Source organism: Lepisma saccharinum, chromosome 26 (genome assembly GCF_977018435.1).
Source record: "Lepisma saccharinum chromosome 26, izLepSacc3.1, whole genome shotgun sequence".
Classification (NCBI taxonomy): Eukaryota; Metazoa; Arthropoda; class Insecta; order Zygentoma; family Lepismatidae; genus Lepisma; species Lepisma saccharinum.
Window position 1 is genome coordinate 17,776,877 of NC_139254.1, and position 20,319 is coordinate 17,797,195.

Below are 20,319 nucleotides of genomic sequence, written 5' to 3' on the forward strand. Positions count from 1 at the left end.
CTGCGAAACAAGGTCGTTGATTTCAACCATCAGTATCCGTCCACTTGACTTTCAATAGCATTCAACATGAGAAACAGTTGTTTATATTCGAGCACCATTACCTGATCTTTCAGTCTGCCATTCAGACTGGCCCTTCGGTTAAGATAAAGTAGTGAAAATTAGATTATAACAAGTTATTTAAACACCAGAAACTCCACTCGACCTTATTTCTTGAAATAAGCAAGTAAGACGACTTGACATGTTATTTTATCAGAATATTATCCCGCACCATGGCCGTGAGGTCTATGTTACTCGCGCAGATACGAGTCTCCTGGGGAAAGCGGAACAACTTTTCGCCTGAGATTTCGGCCTGTGCATGGGAACGGTGGACACCCACCATCATGATGAAGTTGGGGAACTACGAATGAGTACCGTAACCCGTTCAAGGAAACCTTCAGAAGACGGGGGATTCGCCGTGCTGACCACGCGTCACCCCATAACTGGTTGGATGATCTCCCACCTCTACTGAGGCATGTGGAAGTGAGGCCGGCAGTCGGTAAGGTACTCACGGACTGTTACGCCACACTCCACAGATTGTTGTTTTTGTTGCTATCATTATTATTATTATCATCATCATCACAATAATAAAGATTTTTAATCGACGGTCTTTGCCCCTTTAGTGTCTCATTTTTGGGCTTCGCCCTGGACTTGCAGTCCCTAGGACTGGCAAATCCCTCCTTCTCCCTGACCACTGTGCTGTAGTTTTCATTCAGAAAAAAACTATCCAGCCACAGCGTACTTTCAATTATTTATCCCTACATCCTCTTTCTTACTTTCTTTCAACTGATTCTCCATCACCATCTTTACTCTCAATTGATAATTCCAATCTCAACAAGAAAATTCAACATAATTATAGTAGCCACTGTAATCAACGAAAGTTATTCAATCAAAACTTCAGTCATGAAGGTTCTGTCTCTGGAGACTGCCACTCTTCTCGCTCCATGCAAGAGCCAGCCAGTAAGCAGTGAATTGCTTTGCCAGTGGAGAAATTTTAGCCTCCGAAACCAAAATGGAAAGAAACAGGTGGGTGCCCTTTTCCTGGAAACCTCACTGCTGGAGTCACGGAGGAGGGGAAGGGGTGGTGAAGGGAGTAAGGTCCTCTGGCCTCTGGATTAGGACAGCCGAGAAGAATTCCTAGTTCCCTGATATGTCGCTAGGTGTGTCCGTATCGGATCGGGCCAGGAAACTACTTTCATGAAAAACTCCAGCCCACTCTTAATCCGATATTGTAGCAAAGGAAAAACTATCGGATGCTGCTTACAGAAGGGGGAAGTTATAAGGTCACAGAGGAACAAACTACAGAAACAAGAGACACTTCACAGCACACAACTGACAATGTCAAACTGTCAGCAATAGGAAGGAATTCTCCTCCTAGAAGCTTATATACCCGCTTCTGGGAAATCCACCTCTCTTCCGAGGTGTGAATATCCCTTTGGAATTCAGGTCTTCCAAACAAAGGATGAAACATACAAAAAAACTTGAAATTCCTGGCACCTGGCTTGAGCCTACCTACTGACCAACCCCAGGAGGCAAATTTACTACAACTACTTTCTCTTTTCCTCTTCATCTATTGTGTGTAAGAATTAATCAAAGATGGGCTTTTATATCACAGCAGAAACGAAATTGCGGCTCACTTTGTGTCCTAAATCGCCAATTAATTTATGAAACTTTCAAAGCAATTTAAGTGTCGCAAAGTAAGTGTAGAAGTAACTGATACTACGTTACTTCTATCGTAAAAAAGTAACTCAGTTACAGTTACTCACTTTTAAAAGTGCTAGTTACAGTTACATTTTCTCAAAAAAGTAACTGTTACTTGAAACTGAGTTACTTGTAACTAGTTACTTCTAAACACTGTACTGCACAAGCAAAACTTGTGTTTTACCGTTTCGGCGTAAAATACGTGCGCAGATCGGAAAGTAACGCACAATATTTTTTTTCGCAAAAAGTTTAATGTGTAACAAAAACCAAACAAATCACAAATGAACTAACATCTTTGACCTACTTTTCTACATAGTCACCAAGTTTCTCAACACATTTCTCCCATCGTGGTACCAGTTTCAATATGCCCTGTTCGTAGAAGTCCGTTTGGAGTATAGCCATCTGCGGACTGCTGATTTCACTTCCGCATTTGTCACAAAGTGTTGGCCGGCCAGGAATTTCTTCATGGGACCAAATGGATGAAAGTCCGACGGTGCCAGGTCCGGACTGTATGGTGGATGCTGGAGCACCTCCCACCCAAATTCGGTGAGTTTCTCACGAACAGAAGCAGCAACATGGGGACGGGTATTGTCATGAAGAAGTTAGACACCATCAGCATGAATGTTGCGGCGTTTGTCACAAAGAGCACGACGCAACTTAACCAAAGTTTTAATGTAGGTTGCAGCATTCACAGTGGTCCCGTGTTCAGCAATGTCCACCAATAACACACCAAACATGTCCCAGAACACTGTCACAAGCACTTTCCAAGCAGATTGAGTCACTTTGAATTTTTTTCGTACTGGGGAACCAGCATGTTTCCACTCCATAGAGGCCTGCTTTGTTTCGGGCGTGTAGTGGTACGCCCACGACTCATCACCAGTGACGATTCCTTTCAGAAAGTCCTTCTGCGGCGTAACGCGTTAAGTGATCCATGCTTGTCATCATTCGCTGACCCTTGTGGTGGTCTGTCAGATTCTTAGGCACCCAGCAAGCACTAACTTTACGGAATTTCAACGTGTCATGAACAATGTCGTACACCACACCATAGGAAATGTTGAACGTATGCGATAAGGCTCGCAGGTGCACACGCCGGTCGTTCACAATTTCTGCCTCAATGGCGCGGATATTCTGCGGAATTGAAGCTGTTACCGGCCGCCCAGAGTGTGGCCAATCGCTAAGGTTCACACGGCCCTCTTGAAAGAATGCACACCACCTGGAGACATTGCTACGGTCCAGACAGTCGTTCCCATACACGCCACGCATGACCCTGTGAATTTCATTCGGTGTATGCCCTTTGTCCCACAAAAATCGAACCACACTTCGCTGCTCTTCACACGTGGACGACAGTAACATGCGCCCCATGTTTGTTTCGTAGTTCAGGCTTCTCTCGCTAGAGCTGCACAGGAAAAAAAATACCCTCTGTGGTGCAAACTTCAAACTCTCTCGTCGTGCAATTTCAGCATTCCAGCTGCAATACCTGAGGAGAAAAAATATTGTGCGTTACTTTTCGATCTGCCCAGGTAAAAATATGTTCCCTCGTAATACTTAATTCGTGCTTCGAATTGGCACTGTGCATTTTTCACTTAGAAGTTCCTGTTCTGTGAAATAATATAAAATTTCTTACATTACTTACAATAGCTGGTTTCCTGTATCGAAAACCATGTTGTAATCACACAGTAGTGCCAGGTCGAAGTTTGGTTTTTAACCTGGATATGTATGCGAATTTCCACTAGGATTCAACAATCTTTATTTGGTGTTTACATCCGTATTTATGATTTTCATTTTATTTTTGGACATTGACGTTTCTTTTTTTTAATAACCGTAAATCATTTTCGTTAATTTAAGTTATTTTTCTTAAATTTCTTTGGGAAATATGTTTTTTGTTTATTTTATTGTTCAAGGTTGTCCTAGCCTTGTGCTATAAGGGAGACCCTGACTTCGCTTGTCTCCTTTATCGCACAACATGAGGGAAACCTTGCTTTCTGACGTCACTAGAGGAATGCCTACGTTGCTTGGTTAGGTCCGTTTGCAGTGGCGGCGATTGGGTGCCAAAACTGGGGGTGAGGCAAAAACAGTATATCTCCCTTTGTAGATAAGGTTTAGAATAGTGCCGGGGCAAAAGTGGCGAAAAGTAGGGGGGGTAACCTAATCGCCGCCACTGTCCGTTAAGTTTGGTTCTCTCAACATAAGTACACTACAAATGTATCAACAATCCTAACATAACAAATCAGGAATTAGCCATACCTCTGCACGTAAATTACGCTCATTATGTTTAATGTATAATGAAGGTTCCTCCAAGTTAATACTAGAGGAGAAGCTCTAAATATGGGCGACTGTTTAAATATGGGTTTTGGAGTTATCAGCGCTCCAGGGTGCTGCAGCCTGGCAGAGACTATGGGAACTGGTTATCTGTCAAGGACAAAGGTTAAGGCGCCAATTCGCAAGAGAAAGTGGTGGTTGGTTTCGGCCTTGGACCCTTTTACAGGTATATTTTTAACTCGGCGTTTTCTGAATTCTTATCTGCTTTGTATAGGTTATGATATTAGCAGTACATAAAACAAATGTGGGCTTTTATAATGCCATGATTTGTTTGTGAAATATGTACCACAGAGAGCGAAATGAAATTGAAGAAGAAAAATAGCATGATGGACTAAATATGGGCTATGACATGAGGCCTATGTTGAGATCACATTTTCAATAAATATTTGGATGTTTTTCTTAATTTCGATTTTTACCATTTCACGTGATTTTCAAAACAACGGACTATTCATAAATATGGATTTTATATTGTTTTAGCGATAAATGACTGTTTTTTTAAAATTTTAATTGGTTTTCGTGATATTGCCACTAGTAGCCCATATTTAGACCACAACTTTGAAATACATCATTTTACAATTTTTTGGAAATTGTTTTTTTTTTTTATTACATTTAAGTATACATTTCATATATATGCATTTTAAAGGCAGGTGCTCGATATATTAATTTCTTCCTCCTAAAATGACAAAATAAAAAGGGGGCCCATATTTAGACCTTTTCCTCTACGTGTTTTTGCATTTCCAATTGTTTCCTCACCATAAATCCTACATTTCTGGAATCCTTGATTCATACCCTTTCCAACGATGCATTATATTTCTATTAGGAATTGCCGATTCGAAATCCTTACCAATACCGATATAACGCCTCTCGTTTAACGGTAAGTGCCCACTCGGTTCCCGCCAAAACTGCGCTACTTTGCTCGCTGATGCAAAAATTCCCGATAGAAGATGAATAATCCTAGGAAATATATATATCTACACGTGGTTTCATGAAGCTCTCGAAATTATTCCATCTATCACATGGAGGCTACTATAGTTTTCTTTGGATAAAAGTTTGCAAAAAAAAAAAAACGTTGTGCATGCGAAAGTATGGTAGTGTTCCCTCTAATAGTACTTAGTATATATGGACCTGATTGTGCATTGTCATATGTGTACTGTCGTGATTGAGAACTTTCCTTCTCGTTCGATCGGATAATTTTATTTGGTTGGGCAGATGATTCTGAATCCGCCGATCTCTTTTGTGCACGATTTTCTTGTTGCTCTTCCACACCTTTCACGATATCATCCTCATCACTCACTCTTGCTATGTTAGTATGAAGGAAGACGGAAGTTTCACCACTGCTTAATGCTAATAGGCTATCAGCAGAACATAGGGTTGCTTCTTCCCCCATTACATTGATTAATAGCGTTCAGGTGAGTCAGTGTATCGTTACCACTACTATGCTCTTATTTACACAAATACACACTCTAAATTAATAAATCCAAATGAATTTTCACTTCGAATACCTCACAAGAGGTACTTTATAGCCAAACACGTAATAACTACGAAATAAAAACCGGATAACGCAATCACAATCCGAAAAACCTCGTAGTCGAACACATGTCAATCTAAGGACAAAGTCCACAAAGTATGGTACATTTTTTTTTTAACCATGAAACAAAAGAATGGATTTTCACAGAAAAACCCACAATTCGCATTTTACGCAAAACTCACGTTATTTCGAGATTTTGAATGGGTGAAAAATGTGTTCAGAACATGTCATTGTACTGTAGATGCATAAACATTTTTCTGAGTTATTGCGTATGCTAGAAATCAAACTGCCTAATTGTTCGACTTAATAATAATGAAAGGTGAATGAAAATTTCGGCTATAGCAAAATAGCTTTACTGTTGCACCAGTTACACAATTACGTACATTCAAAATGAACTGATAAAACAAAGTCAAAATGGCTATATTCAAAAAGTCAAATTTGCCAAGTCCACAGACTTATCAAGTTCACGTTCGGTTTCAATATTTACTTTCTTTAAGTTCGAAACGGTAAATTTCTCCTAAGGGAGAGACGGATTTAATCAAATTTACAGGAGAAATTACTTACCGAATGCAGTTTCTTTATACTTCTGAAAGTTCGGGGAAGTGTTTTCTCGCACCGTTGATTGAATTTTGCCGGTAAATCATCTATTTTTCGATATAAATGTGTGACCGATGCACGAGAACTCTTGCATCCATTTACTTCCAGGTGGATGTAGCCTGTGTGTGATGACGTAATCCCGGCCAGTGTTTCCAAACATGTGTTTTTGTAACTGAAGACGGTACGTTTCCGCAAATGGTTTGTGGGGCTATGTGTCAATGGGTCGTGGGGCCATGTGCCAATGGTTCGTGGGGCTATGCGAGAATGGTGTGGGGCTACGTATTTTTTTTTCGAAACCAATTTTTAACTATTGTAACCCATACGTGACCCTACCTAACGTAACCTTACCGGAAATGGTTCGTGGGGCTATGTATGAATGGTTCGTTGGGCTATGCGTCAATGGTTTGTGGGGCTACGTAGGTATTATTGGGTGCAGTGGGGTGGAAACACTGCATGCCGAGTACGGTAGTGAAACTGTGACCGCCATTTTGCGTGTTACCGAAGGCAAAAATAAAGTAAGAAAACTTACTTGATATGTCGCAAATAGAGCTTATTTCCGTGAAATAAGTGAAATGCCACCTTCAGCAATGTTTCTCAATGCAGAATACGTAAGTACGAATATTCAAATTAAATCAACTAGCAAATTTCAGCTGTCTGTTCCTTACGAGAAATTTACCTTCGAAACTTCTTCTTTCTTATACTGGATTATTTTGTAAATGTCAATAAGAGTTGGCAACTCTGCTGGTATGATGGATTCTAGTTGCTGACTAAAGCCTGTACCAGCTAACTGTAGACCAGGCGAACGAGAACAAGTCTCTGCGCAAGTAGTGACGCGAGACGGCTCCACCAATGAACAGTGAGAGAAACGGGATTGCGTAATGGGCGACGGGAGTTACCCGATTTCACTGCTTCACTCTGTCAGCGTTGTAAACTTTTGAAAACGATAATACCGTACGCACATGGTAAACGGACTGTACTTTTGTCTCCAGGTCCGTACGATTGGTTTAAGAAATTCTTAGGGAAATATTAGGGATAAAACAGCAAGTGTAAATTTTGACAAGCCGTGCATTTAGCGTATGGACGAAGGTCTGGAACGTACATGCCATGAAATTTCCGTACATGTACGGTCAGGACCGTACGGTTGGCAACGCTGCGATTTCACCACTCGATATCCCTCCTCCTCCTCTCCTGCTATGCGCGGCCCTGCTCTACAGTTAGCTGGGACAGCGTATACTTCGTCTCGCTTTGGAACAACATTTACAACGCCATGTTTTACCTGTGGTTTCACTGTGTCTGATTCTTTTCACTGTGCGCATTATAAACGGCATAACTTAATACGCTCACAACGCTACACTTTCATTTCCTGCCTTGATACGGCTTTAATGCATTCTACCCAGGAGGTAATTGCGATATATCGAACGGATAGCAAATTGCTCCAAATAACAGCATGTAGTGGTTGGCAATACTGTTTGCTTACATTTCGCGTGGAACGAGCTAAATTGTTTGAATTTCTGTATCAACGTTGCATTTCCGAGAGTAAATCTTATTCTAGACAATACTATAGTATACTTACAGTTCTCCATTGCACACGAGCCGGCCAACGTGGCGGAGTGGTTATCACATCGCGCTACAACGCCAGAGGTCCCGGGTTCGAATCCTGGCCTGGGCAATTTCATCATATCGTCACTCATCCCCATCTTCAAAAATTAGCCAAAAGTGGCACAAAAAGCGATGTCAAATAAATAAATAAAAAAAACAATGCACAATTGGATATATTCACGAAGAGTTGAGCATTATGAATGGTTGTCTGGAACAATTACAGTGGTGAAGCTAATAAACAGAATATGCCACACTTGTCCCTATATTTTATCCTATCATGACCATTTTTACCCAGCATAACTTCTTTATATAGGGTGTTAAGTGAATTATGATTCACCCTGTACGCCGTAATTTATTGCGAACACTTAACATGTAAAATACCAGAACGACACCTGCTGCGTCTTGGATCGGTGAGGTTGGCTATTTCCAGAATGGTATCCTTGTTTAATCCACAGATGCCACTTTTTCGGGGTCTTTTATGACTGGAGAATTAATGATTTGAACATATTTTTCAATTGTGTTTGCTAATAGTTAAGAAATGTTATTCTTTCAATTTCATTTTCTTTGATTGGATAAAACATCCTTGGCAGGGATAAATAATAGGTAAATATGCGATATCGCCCGAACGGATTTCTTCAAATTTACAGGAGAAACTACACACTGAAATCAGTTTCTGTAGCATTGTTGAAGTTCTTGGAGGTATTTTCTTTCGCGGAAACTGAAAACTTCACCATAGAATGCTGCAGAACAAGAAATAATCACTTTTTATGTAAGGAACTTGCATTTTCTGTAAAGCGACAACATTATGCCGTTGTTTCCATTATGTACCTGCTTATGGCGCGAGCGTTGAAAGTCACGCAGTCACGCCAGTGTTTCCAAACGTGCCTTTTTTTTTAGGAGATTTTTTTTTTCCTTTTTTAACTATGCTTACCTAACCAAACCCAACCTAACCTAACCTTGCCGGAAATGGTCCGTGGGGCTATCGTGAATGGTTTTTGGGGCTATCCGTCAATGGTTCGTGGGGCTATCCGTCAATGGTTCGTGGGGCTATCGTGAATGGTTGTTGGGGCTATCCGTCAATGGTGACATAATGAACACGAAAGTAGGTGTTTTTCGGTGAAGAAGATTGAAACACTGCATACCCATTCCAATTCGACAAAACACAAGTACGACGCGCGATGATCCATGACGAGTGCACGCCATATTGTCTGTTACCCAAGCGGAACAAGGCAGACAAATAGTGACTCGTAATATGAAAAGTTGACACTATTTTATGGAAAAAAGCATAACTTCACCTTAAAGAATCTTCCGCAATGCAGAATAGGTAAGTATCATTGCTAAAATTAACGAAATAAACGAGTTAGAGGTGTTCGGGCGATATCGCCTAATTACCAAATAATTATTTTCCTTTGGAGGGGATAATTTCTTTTGTTGGGGGAGAATCCCCGTTAATTCACACACTCGATTAAGAAGTTTTTGGAAGAGAGTGACTTCCAACCGCAAGGCAACAAGGCCTTCAAAAGTCCCCATTCAACAAGGCTTCATTATCATCACAACAATGGTTATAATTGTCTTGAGTTTTCTCTATCCCGTTTCTACGAAACAGAAACTGTCTATATGGGCCCTTATTATAATGTAGCCACGGTTGCATAGTGTGCCAACACATGTAAGTATTTGCATATCTTAGTTCCCGCCCGGCATCAAATTTTGAATAATTTAGTACTTTCGTAGGATATGTAGTGCTTGCAAGTAAACTGATCAATATTACACAACGTACCTCTTACTTTCGAGTTACGTTTAGCCATGTAGCAGGCAGGAAACCTTAAATAATGTGTTAACTTCAGCATAAAGCATTTTCCAGTTATTGAAGAGGTAATGTGAGGTGTGACGGAGAAATGTAGGAGGAGCTTAGGTGGACAGCATGCAAGTTGAATCTTGAAGAGAACAGTCGGGGTTTTGGAGTTTGAGACGATAGTTGTGGATTTTGGATTTGGAAAGGCGGTTGTGATTTTGAACGAGAGTCGAGCGGGAGTCTGAAAGAGAACGAGGCAGGTTTAGTTTGGAAGACAGTGGATCTTTATTATGGAAAGTTAACTTCAGTTCAAAAGTTTGTTCGGGAGAGAAGTGCAGAGAAGTTAAGAGAACAGTTTAAGAGACTAACAACAGTGTGTGTGAGAGTTAACTTTGAAACTATTATTGATCATCTGTTCGAGAACGAGACAGGTAATATGTTTTCGCTCATACTCCAACATTGCCAATGCAGTCTTAGGATATTTCTAACCTGAAAATGTGTGAGTTGCCATTCATTTAGAAGATTGTGTAGTGTAAGTTTATCTAGGCACCTCCGCAGATGAAGGATACATCAAAGCGAGTGCTTACGAACTACCGCTTCTCCCCAATGGTAAGATCCCGAACCAGTAAAATTAGGCTTGCCATACGTCCGGGATTAACCCGGACAGTCTTGGTTCTTTAGTGCTGTCCGGGGTGATGTCCGGGATTGCAAAATGTCCGGGGTTTTGAGAATCTGAACATGAAAATAGCTACCGGTATAGAATATTCACGACCAAAATTTATGACCGGCAAGGATACCTTTTCTGATTTACAAGAGAGTGCACAAGTTATTAATGCAATTGTAAAAGATGCCGTAAAAATTGATGACCTATTTGATGAACAAGGTAATTCAAAACCAAAAGGTAGGTTGTGGTTCAAGTTCTGAAAAAGTACCAGATACTATTCAAGAGAAGTGGCAAGCAATTTTTAAGGTGTTTCAAAAGACTGATATTTCATGTACCAACATTTCTAGAATGGTTGAGCATGCCATGTCTTTGCCTGGAACATCTGCTCCAGTTGAGAGAGTATTTTCAATTATGGGGAATATTTGATCTGCAGAAAGAGGTAGACTTGTAGTCTTCACTGTTAAACATCTGCTGTATGTTAATATTAATTCAGAACTTTCATGTTGTGAATTTTATGATGTTATTAAAACAAACAAGCCATTTCTGAAAAAAGTCATGTCTAGTGAAAACTACGACTGAGTGAACTAACAGATAATGAGAACAGAGAGGCTTCTTAAACATCAGAAAATGTATTATTAAATTAAACATTTGAAAATTAATTGATTGATTTTATAAAATAATGTTAATATTTTTTTGTACAATTTATAGTTTAATCTTCCAATAAAATATTAAGGCTTTTAAGTCATTTCAATTTATTTTTGTAAAAACCTGAAATTCAGCAGTAATGAATTGATTGCGAATATGTCCTGGGTTGGACAAAAACATATGGCAAGCCTATGTAAGGTCCTTTACAACACTGTAGAGCCAGCTCCAGTGGCAGTACCAGAGTAGTGACCTTTCAAGGTTCTTTACGATTACACCTCTTTTTATTTGGAAATAAGCTATTAACGTTTCGTCTTTGCTTTCTCCTCATTAAGGTGACTAAAACGAACGACTTTATCCCCTTTCGTTTATTCTCATAACCCCTGCCAGACCAATCAATCCAGAAGTATTTAGATCAAAGGGTTTAGTGTTGTTTTTATTTTTACAGGGGCAAGCCCCCTTTGCTTGTTTGAGTGTTGACGTTGCTCTTCAGAGCTGTACCCCCATTTATAAACGTACCTGTTGCAGCCACTATCCTCAGGGGTGTTACCCCTTTACTTATATAGAAGTGCCTCTAGCAAGCGAGTGGCTCTAGGCTGGCATAGCCTAACTACGATCCCCTAATGTACTTTAAGAGTTAGACGATATTAACTTAATGAATAGCCCTGGCCCCCTTCCCGCGCACATAATTTACCTTCATATAATACAGGGTGTTCATAAAGTCCCGACATAGCTCGGAAACTACATGCAATAGAACAATGCTGCAAAATGGGCTACAACTTTCCACGTTTATATGCCATACATCTCAATGTGCGCCCCTCTAGTTGCTCTCAGAATATCAAGGCGGAAATCCACTTCTGCCCATACATGCCCCAGCATATGACCAGTAACAGTTAGGATACTCTCCGTTATTCTTCTTCGAAGAGTAGCAAGATCTGGAACAGGAGTGCGGTAAACACATACCCCCAGAAGAAGAAATCCAAGGGTATGATATCAGAAGAGCGCTGTTGCCAGGGAATAGATCCATCACGGCCTATCCACATACCAGGAAAATGCCTATTCAGAAGACCTAGAACATCCTTGGACCAATGAGGGGGTGCCCCATCTTGTTGAAAAATTACGGTTAGCATATAAACGTGGAGAGTTGTAGCTCATTTTGCAATCAACAGCATTGTTCTCTTGCATGTAGTTTCCGTAGTTTCCGAGCTATATTTTTTGTAATGGTACCGGGACTTTATGAACACCCTGTACTACTAAATTTTAAAAATTGCCATGGTTTATAATAAAGATCCCCCTAATAACCTGTGATCCCCTGGAGATAAATTCTGACTACGGGCCTGGTTCACAGTTGAAAAGTCCGAAAACTAGAGGTGGTGGGCCTGAGAGGCAGCCCCTTAGGGTAAACTAGAATTAAAGGCAGGGTTGTTAAAGGTCCATGAATTTGAAATAAAATCAATTCCGGTCCAGGAGGAAAAAATCAGCAAGGGTAAATGGGTTCTGGACCTTCAACAACCTTTTTATGTTTAAAGTATTTCAATTCGGTTCAGGAACTTTTTCCAGGCTGAATTTAAATTCGGTCCAGGAAACATTTTTCCAGCTGAATTTAAATTCGGTCCAGGAACCTTTTTTTCTTCATATTTTAAATGCTGTCCATGAATCTTATTTCCACATCAATTTATTTACGGTCCAGGAACATTTTTTTCAATGAAACAATACGCAACGTGTACCGAATTAAATTTTGAGAGGAAAAGGTTTCCCGTCCTGTTGCGGAACCCAATAGAACCCCTTAGAATTAATGGGTTTCTGGGGCTATAAAAACCGTGGTTGTATGTTATTTACGGCAAATGAGTCAACAACTACCTCCCACTTGTATTCCTCGGGAAGAAGTGTTGTATGGTTTCATTATACACATTGTGCGATTTTCCCCCCGTGACTCATTTGTCAGTTTTATTTGATAAGAGGTAAATACTCTTTGGAATAAGTACGAAACAAGGCTGACCATTATGACAATCATCGAATATAGAATAGCAACGAAATGTTTAGTTTAACCTGAGCGTCAAGAGATGGCAGCATCTATGATGTATCTTTAACTGGCGTTGCTATTATCTTGTAATGGAAACTTTGTAGCACAATTCTGAGAAATGTTGAAGAAAAGTATGTTTTAATGTAATTAACATTCAATAAAATTCCTTCCACCTTTTATAGGGACATTTATCAAACTCACGGATTTTTCTTCCTATCAAAAGGTGTACAATTTTGTACAAATTAAAGCAGAACTTTTTATCTTCATAGGGTAACTAAATCGTCATCAAAAGACTGAGCCCGACCAAGCCAATGGCATAGAAATGAGTATGGGGCAATTCCATTTCAGATAAAATATTTTCTTAGCACCTTCAAATCTGTAACGCTATCAATTCATTTGATTTCATTTTCCTTGATGAAAGTTGTTTAATTTCAGAGTATTCCTCCTTCATCTCAATTTTCAGCTACGGAAAATATTTTTTTTGTAATTGTGACAGGTGTGACACTTCTGAGACTTGACTTCAGGACCTTCCTCAGTCTTTCAGAAAACTCTGATGATATATATGGGTTCACTCAAACAATTTTATTTTATTTCCACAAAGCAAACTTTACTCAACATTTACATGCTTTTAGTTTCTAAATATATTAGTACATATTTCTTTTTCATAAACATTTCTTGCAGTCATGCACATGTAGGATTATGGAACAATGCAAGGGATATGAAAATGATCATAAATAGATTCTTCAAACTAAGGTTTGTTTCAGAAGTATATGATACTTCAGAGCTTAAGATATAGAAAATAGAAATTAGAATTAATTTAGTTTTCTTATGGTTATAATACTGTATCATAATGAAACTATATCAAGGGGAAATACCACACATCATAAAATCCCACTTTAATGTAAATGTAATAAGTTTGAAACAATATGTTATTTAAAAGCTTTACTCGACATATAGATGCTTTTAGTTTCTAAAAATATAACTACATACTATTTTATAAATATGTTTTGTCATGTGTGATACCATGAACCTTATTTACTTTGTAAATTATGAAACAATGCAAAGATTCTTCAAACTACACTAAAGGGGGAATCTGCCCATTCAATCCAATACAAATAACTTTATGACATTGAGCAATTCTATTAGGTTTGTTCCAGAAGTGAAGTAGGATATAGAGCTTAAGATACACAAACAATAAATGAGACAGGTGGAGGCACATAGTGGTTCGGATTCCACTTTAAACTGTAGGTCCAGTCCCGATTAGCCTTACTGTGCATAAAGTGGACTTAAAACACTAAATCAACCAACCAATAAATGAGAGAATTAGAATAATGTAGTTGTCTTATGGTATATTACCATGTTATGTTGAAACTTAATTAAGTGGAGACACCACATATGAAATCCAACTTCTAGTTATATGTTGGAATGGTTCTATAGTAAATCCTATTTATTGTGAAATTTAACCGTGTGGCCTCAGCTAGATCTGTACCGTCAAGCAAAGGTGCCCGCGGAATTTTTTCAGCATATATACGATATATATTTCTAAAATATATGTAAAGAAGGCTTATACCTTGGCTATACTGAACAAAAAGTTTCCGAGATGTAAGTTTCTATACAAGGCATCCTCTTCTTGTCATTTTGGGCATACATCTGTAAGAATCGCTTTCTTTTCTTTGGAAAACATCTTGTTTCTTCCAAAGTATGCCTAATTTTTCACGAGAGTGACAGATATAAGAAAAATATGGAGGTACCGTTTTGATGTCGCAGCGTTGCCTCAGTGGGGGAAGTATAAAGTTCAATTTTTTTAAAAAAAGCTCTCGTCTTGTTCTCTTTGACAAAATGGAGTTTGTTTTTATGACGATGAAAGCGATGTATGATTTGCAAGTCATCATTCGTAGTTTGAGAGGCATCAAATTTTATTTAAATTAGTACGGATTTGAAATTTCCCACTGAAAACACGCTGGAGCATATACTAGGAAAATAGTTTGGGCTTCAAAAGGTTAAAAACCAAATTTATGCAACTCATTTTCAGAAGCCAAAGGATAAGAAGAAATAATGAATATGGACCCTTTAAATATCATCGGCGATTTCAGCCTGCGTACACTCACCATGTTCATTGCAGTTTGGTCCACGGTAAGCAAGCGACGTTTAAAGACAAAACAGTAATATTATAACCATTTATGTTGGACTTGATGAGCTGTATCTTTGCGGGTCAGCCCTGACCATGTCCGGCTGCGCAGTATGAAGGGGAGGAGCTACAGGCTGCAGTAACCACTGAGCGTCAGTCTCATTTTGCCATTTAAGAGCTGTCGACCAATCAAACGGCAATTGCGGGAATGTATCTTTTTCTCTGCGCGAAGTAGGGAAGTCACCCGCAAAGATACAGCTCATCAACTCTAGTAAGAGTAGATTCTGTATCTGCAGGAGAAGGGTAAGTCAAAATGATGGACCCGATTACAGAAATTTATTCTGTGAAATCTAATAAACATATGTTATTGTGAGACATGCGCTTCGAAAGGTTAACTTTCAAAGTTTAGTTTCCACGCAGTGTTTCTACTTTCTACCGCTAGGAGTCAGGAGCGAGCAGGAAAATGGCGTTGATTGGAGAACAGAGATCTTTCTGTGTGCTTGATTATCATGTGAACAAGTCTGTGATTAGTGTGCAACGGCATTTCAGTACAAAATATCGGAGAGAACCAGCTACGGGGAAGGCCATTCGTAAGTGGTATGAACATTTCAGAGATTCGGGCTGCATTTGTAAACGAAAATCGACTGGGGAAGAGACAGTGGAACGAGTGCGCACATGTTTCGTGCGGAGTCCACAGAAGTCCACCTACCGGGCAGCGAGAGAACTTCAACTTCCACAGAAAACTGTCTAGCGGGTTCTGCGGAAACGTTTACAAATGAAACCCTACCACTTGCAACTAGTTCAAGCCTTGAAAGACACTGATTATGCTTTGCGCGCGTCCTTCTGTGCTGATTTCTTCGCATTAATGGAAAAGGATGGGTTCTCTGAGAGGTTAATTTACAGTGACGTAGCAACTTTTCACCTTTCAGGGAAAGTGAATAGACACAACGTAAGGATTTGGGGAACTGCTAACTCCCATGAATTTCTGGAACACGAACGCGATTCTCCCAAAGTGAATGCATTTTGTGCCATTTCCCATGAAAAGATTTATGGGCTCTTTTTCTTCCATGAACGTACTGTGACAGGACTTGTTTTCCTTGATATGCTGCAACTATGGCTCCTTCCACAGCTTGCAGAGGATAGCGCAGATTTCATTCTCCAATTGGATGGTGCCCCTGCGCATTACCATGGCAGCGTTCGGGACCATCTCAATGGGGCATTGGAACAACGTTGGAAAGGCCGTGCATCTCCAGAGGATCGACCTCTCCTTCATTGGCCACCTCGTTCCCCCGACTTGTACCCATGTGATTTCTTCATGTGGGGTTTTATCAAGGATCATGTTTACGTACCACCACTTCCAACAACATTGGATGACTTAGTAGTGGGAAAGTATATAGGATAAACTCAAGAAAGTATGAACCCCCCTCAAGCAGATTTGGCTATACTTAAAACAAGCTCAACATGCCCATATGAGCTTTTTGCTCAAGTGTGGAACCCCGTCTAATCCAAGATTTTTGTAAAAAATGCCCTCGGGAATTTCTCGGAAAGTATGAACCCCCTCAGATTGATTTGTCTATACTTACAAAAGGCACTTCTGTGAGATTGTTGTCCATAAACTTGTCAAAAATATGCCCCTCTTGATATTTTTTTAGCCATACTTAAAACTAGGCCAAGCTGCTTATAAGAGCCACCTACACACACACCCATACATATTTACTTCTGGTTTAAGTTCAATTGGATACCAGCTTCAATTTGTTTATTAAAAAAAATGCAATATGCAGAGACCCTCTAGAATTGCTCCGTGACCCTCTCATTTCTTACATCATAAACATATGATTTTTCACCTATGAGAATAACACTACATATGGTGTCATCAGGTAATGCCTCATGGAATTCACAGATAATTTTAATGTTTGTCCTGTCATTCACCACAACTTGTTTTCTTTTTGAGGTGTTGATGACAAACATGGGCCTCTGTGCTTTGAATTCATCTGGTGTGTAATACATGTCAGTATTGCCAATTGTAGAAAACAGTAAACAAAATTTGCCTGTTTTAGAGATATTCCAAAAAAATATATATATTTGATAAGCAACAACAACAGGGCCATCTATGTGCAAATGTCTGAACTCGGTGAACACTTGGGAACAAGTCAATTTTTTTCAATATGTCAATATTTTTAACTCTTTTTGCCAGTAATAGGGAATGATAGTAAGCATTAGACAAAGTACTTTGGAGCCGAATATGCCTTTCTTAAGACGTCGTATATTGCTAAAATATCTTTAATTCACATATTTCTCATACCGCCGTATCTTGTTCTATTAGGCCTCTTCAAGAAAATTGCCAATTAGTGAAAATTAATTGAGCACAACAGCAAAAGAGGTACTAATAGGGCAAGCATACAATGATATGGGGATATGTGAATTGTTGGTTTCTTCGATTCAGATAAATGGATTGAATTGAAACTGGGATATTTTGCATTTTTTTATACAAAATCTGATATTTGTTACATCCAGCTTGTTTGTTGTAATCTATTCATATTTAGAGTCAGGCCTATATCTGTCTAAGTTGTTATATAAAATCAATATACATGCAATTAGGTCAGTGCCTTCTGGGACATGCATGTCTGTGCAGGTATTTGTGCTAGGTCAGTGCCTCTGAAGGCCGCTGAAAAAAAGCCTGCGGCACGGCCAGTTCCTCTGCACGGATCAATACTCGGGGCAGTTTCTCAGATTCCCGCGCCGTGGAGTTGTGGGATCAATATTCCCCGCCCGGGCAGAGGAACTGGCCGTGCCGCGGAGTTGTGGGATCAATATTCGGGGCAGTTTCTCAGATTCTCGCCCCGCGGAGCTGTGGGATTAATATTCCCTGCCCGGGCAGTTTTATTCCCGCCAAAGTGGTTCCTAAATACAAAATCTCAAGAACTAATTGACATAGAGCTATGCAGTTTTTTTTGTCTGTACTGAACCCAACTGATATTTTTTATCCAGCATAGAGTTTTGATTTGAACCCCAAGAAATTGTATATAATTACCAAAGCCAAAAATATTAAGTGTATACACACATACACACATACACACATACACACACACACAAAGTACAGTGCTGAACCCAGCTGATATTTTTATCCAGCATAGAATTTTGATTTGAATCCCAGGAAATTGTATATAATAAACAACAACAAAAATGCCAAGTCAAAAATATTGTAATCAATGCAATAAGAATATATCCAGCCCCAATTGGGCCAAGCACCAAAAGATTTGTAACCCGGACAAATGCAGAACTCCCACAAAAATTTGCCCTAAATGCCATAGAAAATATAACATGCAATACTTCACATATAAACATAAAGATACTTGTTCTGCACAGTCATCAACATTGCCCTCACAACCATCTACTTCTGGTCTGAAAAGGAAGCATGAAGCACCTGTTAATGCTAGAGCAGCAAAGCAGCCATGCTATGCACCCATCCATAGCAGTTTTAATGCCCAATTAAGAGATTATCGGTTTGTATCAGAGCCAAGATGTGGAATTAAGACTTTTTTGAACAGTGTAAATTCTGATCTGCAGGCAATTCTAAATGCACAAAATGGCTCTTATAAACTGTCCCTTAAATTGTTTGCACAATATAAGAAACCAAATGGCACAAAATTTACACAGCCCCACATAACAGAAACTGTACCTGTATATTCAAATGCAAATTCAGACAAAATAATAAGCAGTTTAATAGATCAATTGAATATTAAACACTCTGAATTTGCGGCAAAAGAGTCAGGATGGAGCCTATGCGGTTCATCACATAAGTTATATGTTAATATTTCTGAATTCAGCTCATTACAAGGATCTACATATGTGCCATTACCTGCAAATATTAAAAACAAAAGAGCCGTGGTCAATATTGAAAATACCGACCAGAAATGCTTTTTGTGGTGTATATTAGCTGCTTTGTTTCCAGTTTCAAGAAATCCTCAGAGAATAAATTATTACAAACAACATGAAAATGATTTTGATGAGGCAATGGAGGGTTTAGAATATCCAATGTCTGTTCAGAATATTGATAAATTTGAAAAAAGGGCCAAGCATATCAATGGCAAACAATTATCTATTAATGTATTTATTTGTTCCACTGGCAATTGCTTGATAGCACCTCTCAGAATCAGTACACTTGATGATGAATCTGCAATTCCGATTGATCTGCTCTTAATTGAAGGGGATGGCACATATCATTACACTCTGATACACAGTCTTGAAGCTTTAGTGAGAACACAACTAGACAAATCCAATACAATATTCAAGTTGTGCAGAAGATGTTTATCTGTATTTGATGGTAAAAAAATAATAAAAGGGGTTTGTAAAGTGAATGCAGAAATTGCCAAAACCAAGTTAATTGAGCATCTGAAATACTGTGGCAACCATAAACCTGTTCATATGGTGATGCCCAATCCAAGTGAAAATTGCAAATTCAAAAAGTTTGAAGCCTTGTCGGAACACCCAGCATATATTGTCTGTGATTTTGAATCAAATCTCAAACCTCTTGCATTCTGCAATCCAGATCCTGAAGAATCTTCAATTACACCATACCAGCTACATGAACCTTCCAGTTTTTGTTATATAGTTATACGGGATGGTGTAGCTAGTGAGCCACACTTATACATGGGACCAGATGCCATCAAAATATTTGCACATAGAATAGAAAATGAGTGTTATGACATAGCATCTAACATCTTATTAAAATCAAAGCCTATGTTGCCTTTAACAGAGAAACAGATTGAGGATTTCAACAATGCAGAAAAATGTCCGGTATGTGATTCTGAATTTTCAGATACAAATATCAAGGTGAAACACCATTCTCATACAGATGGTAAATTCTTAATGGCCCTGTGTAATAGCTGCAATATTAAGATCAAGAGACCAAGATTTGTCCCCATATTTTGCCATGGAGCATCCAATTATGATTTCCATCATCTGATCAGGTACGAGGGGTTTGACAAGCAGAATTTAAATATTTTAGCTGAAAATGATGAAAAATATATATCTATTAGCAAGATAATTAAAGTTAATGGTGTTCCTATTCACATAAGATTTCTTGATTCTTACAGAATTTTATCGGCTAGCCTGCCTACACTGGCCAGTCAATTATCTGATGATCAATTCAAAATTACAAGTGCCTTGTTTCCAAATCAGGACCTGAAATTAATTAGGCGGAAGGGTGTATATCCAAATGACTATGTTACAGATTTTTCTAAATTTGATGAGTGTTCTCTGCCACCACAAGAAGAGTTTTACAGCAAAA

The 20,319-nt window shown here is 39.1% G+C and overlaps 2 protein-coding genes across 2 annotated transcripts in view; one reads left to right on the top strand and one right to left on the bottom strand.

The window, feature by feature from the left end:
* Positions 1 to 2,610: 2,610 nt before the first annotated feature.
* Positions 2,611 to 3,099, bottom strand: LOC145979399 (protein GVQW3-like). Its single transcript, XM_083112267.1, has one exon. It carries the CDS (start codon positions 3,097 to 3,099, stop codon positions 2,611 to 2,613), a length of 489 nt encoding a protein of 162 aa, XP_082968393.1.
* A 6,299-nt stretch (positions 3,100 to 9,398) lies between these two features.
* LOC145979765 (uncharacterized) overlaps positions 9,399 to 20,319 on the top strand; it is a 32,874-nt gene continuing 21,953 nt past the window's right edge. Inside the window, exons 1-2 of the mRNA XM_083112751.1 lie at positions 9,399 to 9,446; positions 14,934 to 15,034. Coding sequence (XP_082968877.1) covers positions 14,957 to 15,034 — 78 coding nt within the window. The 5' untranslated portion in view covers positions 9,399 to 9,446; positions 14,934 to 14,956. The remainder of the gene's footprint in view (positions 9,447 to 14,933; positions 15,035 to 20,319) is intronic.

What these genes read in the sequence shown, in the direction of transcription:
- LOC145979399 (XM_083112267.1), bottom strand. Translation starts at nt 3,099, where the DNA reads ATGGGGCGCATGTTACTGTCGTCCACGTGTGAAGAGCAGCGAAGTGTG.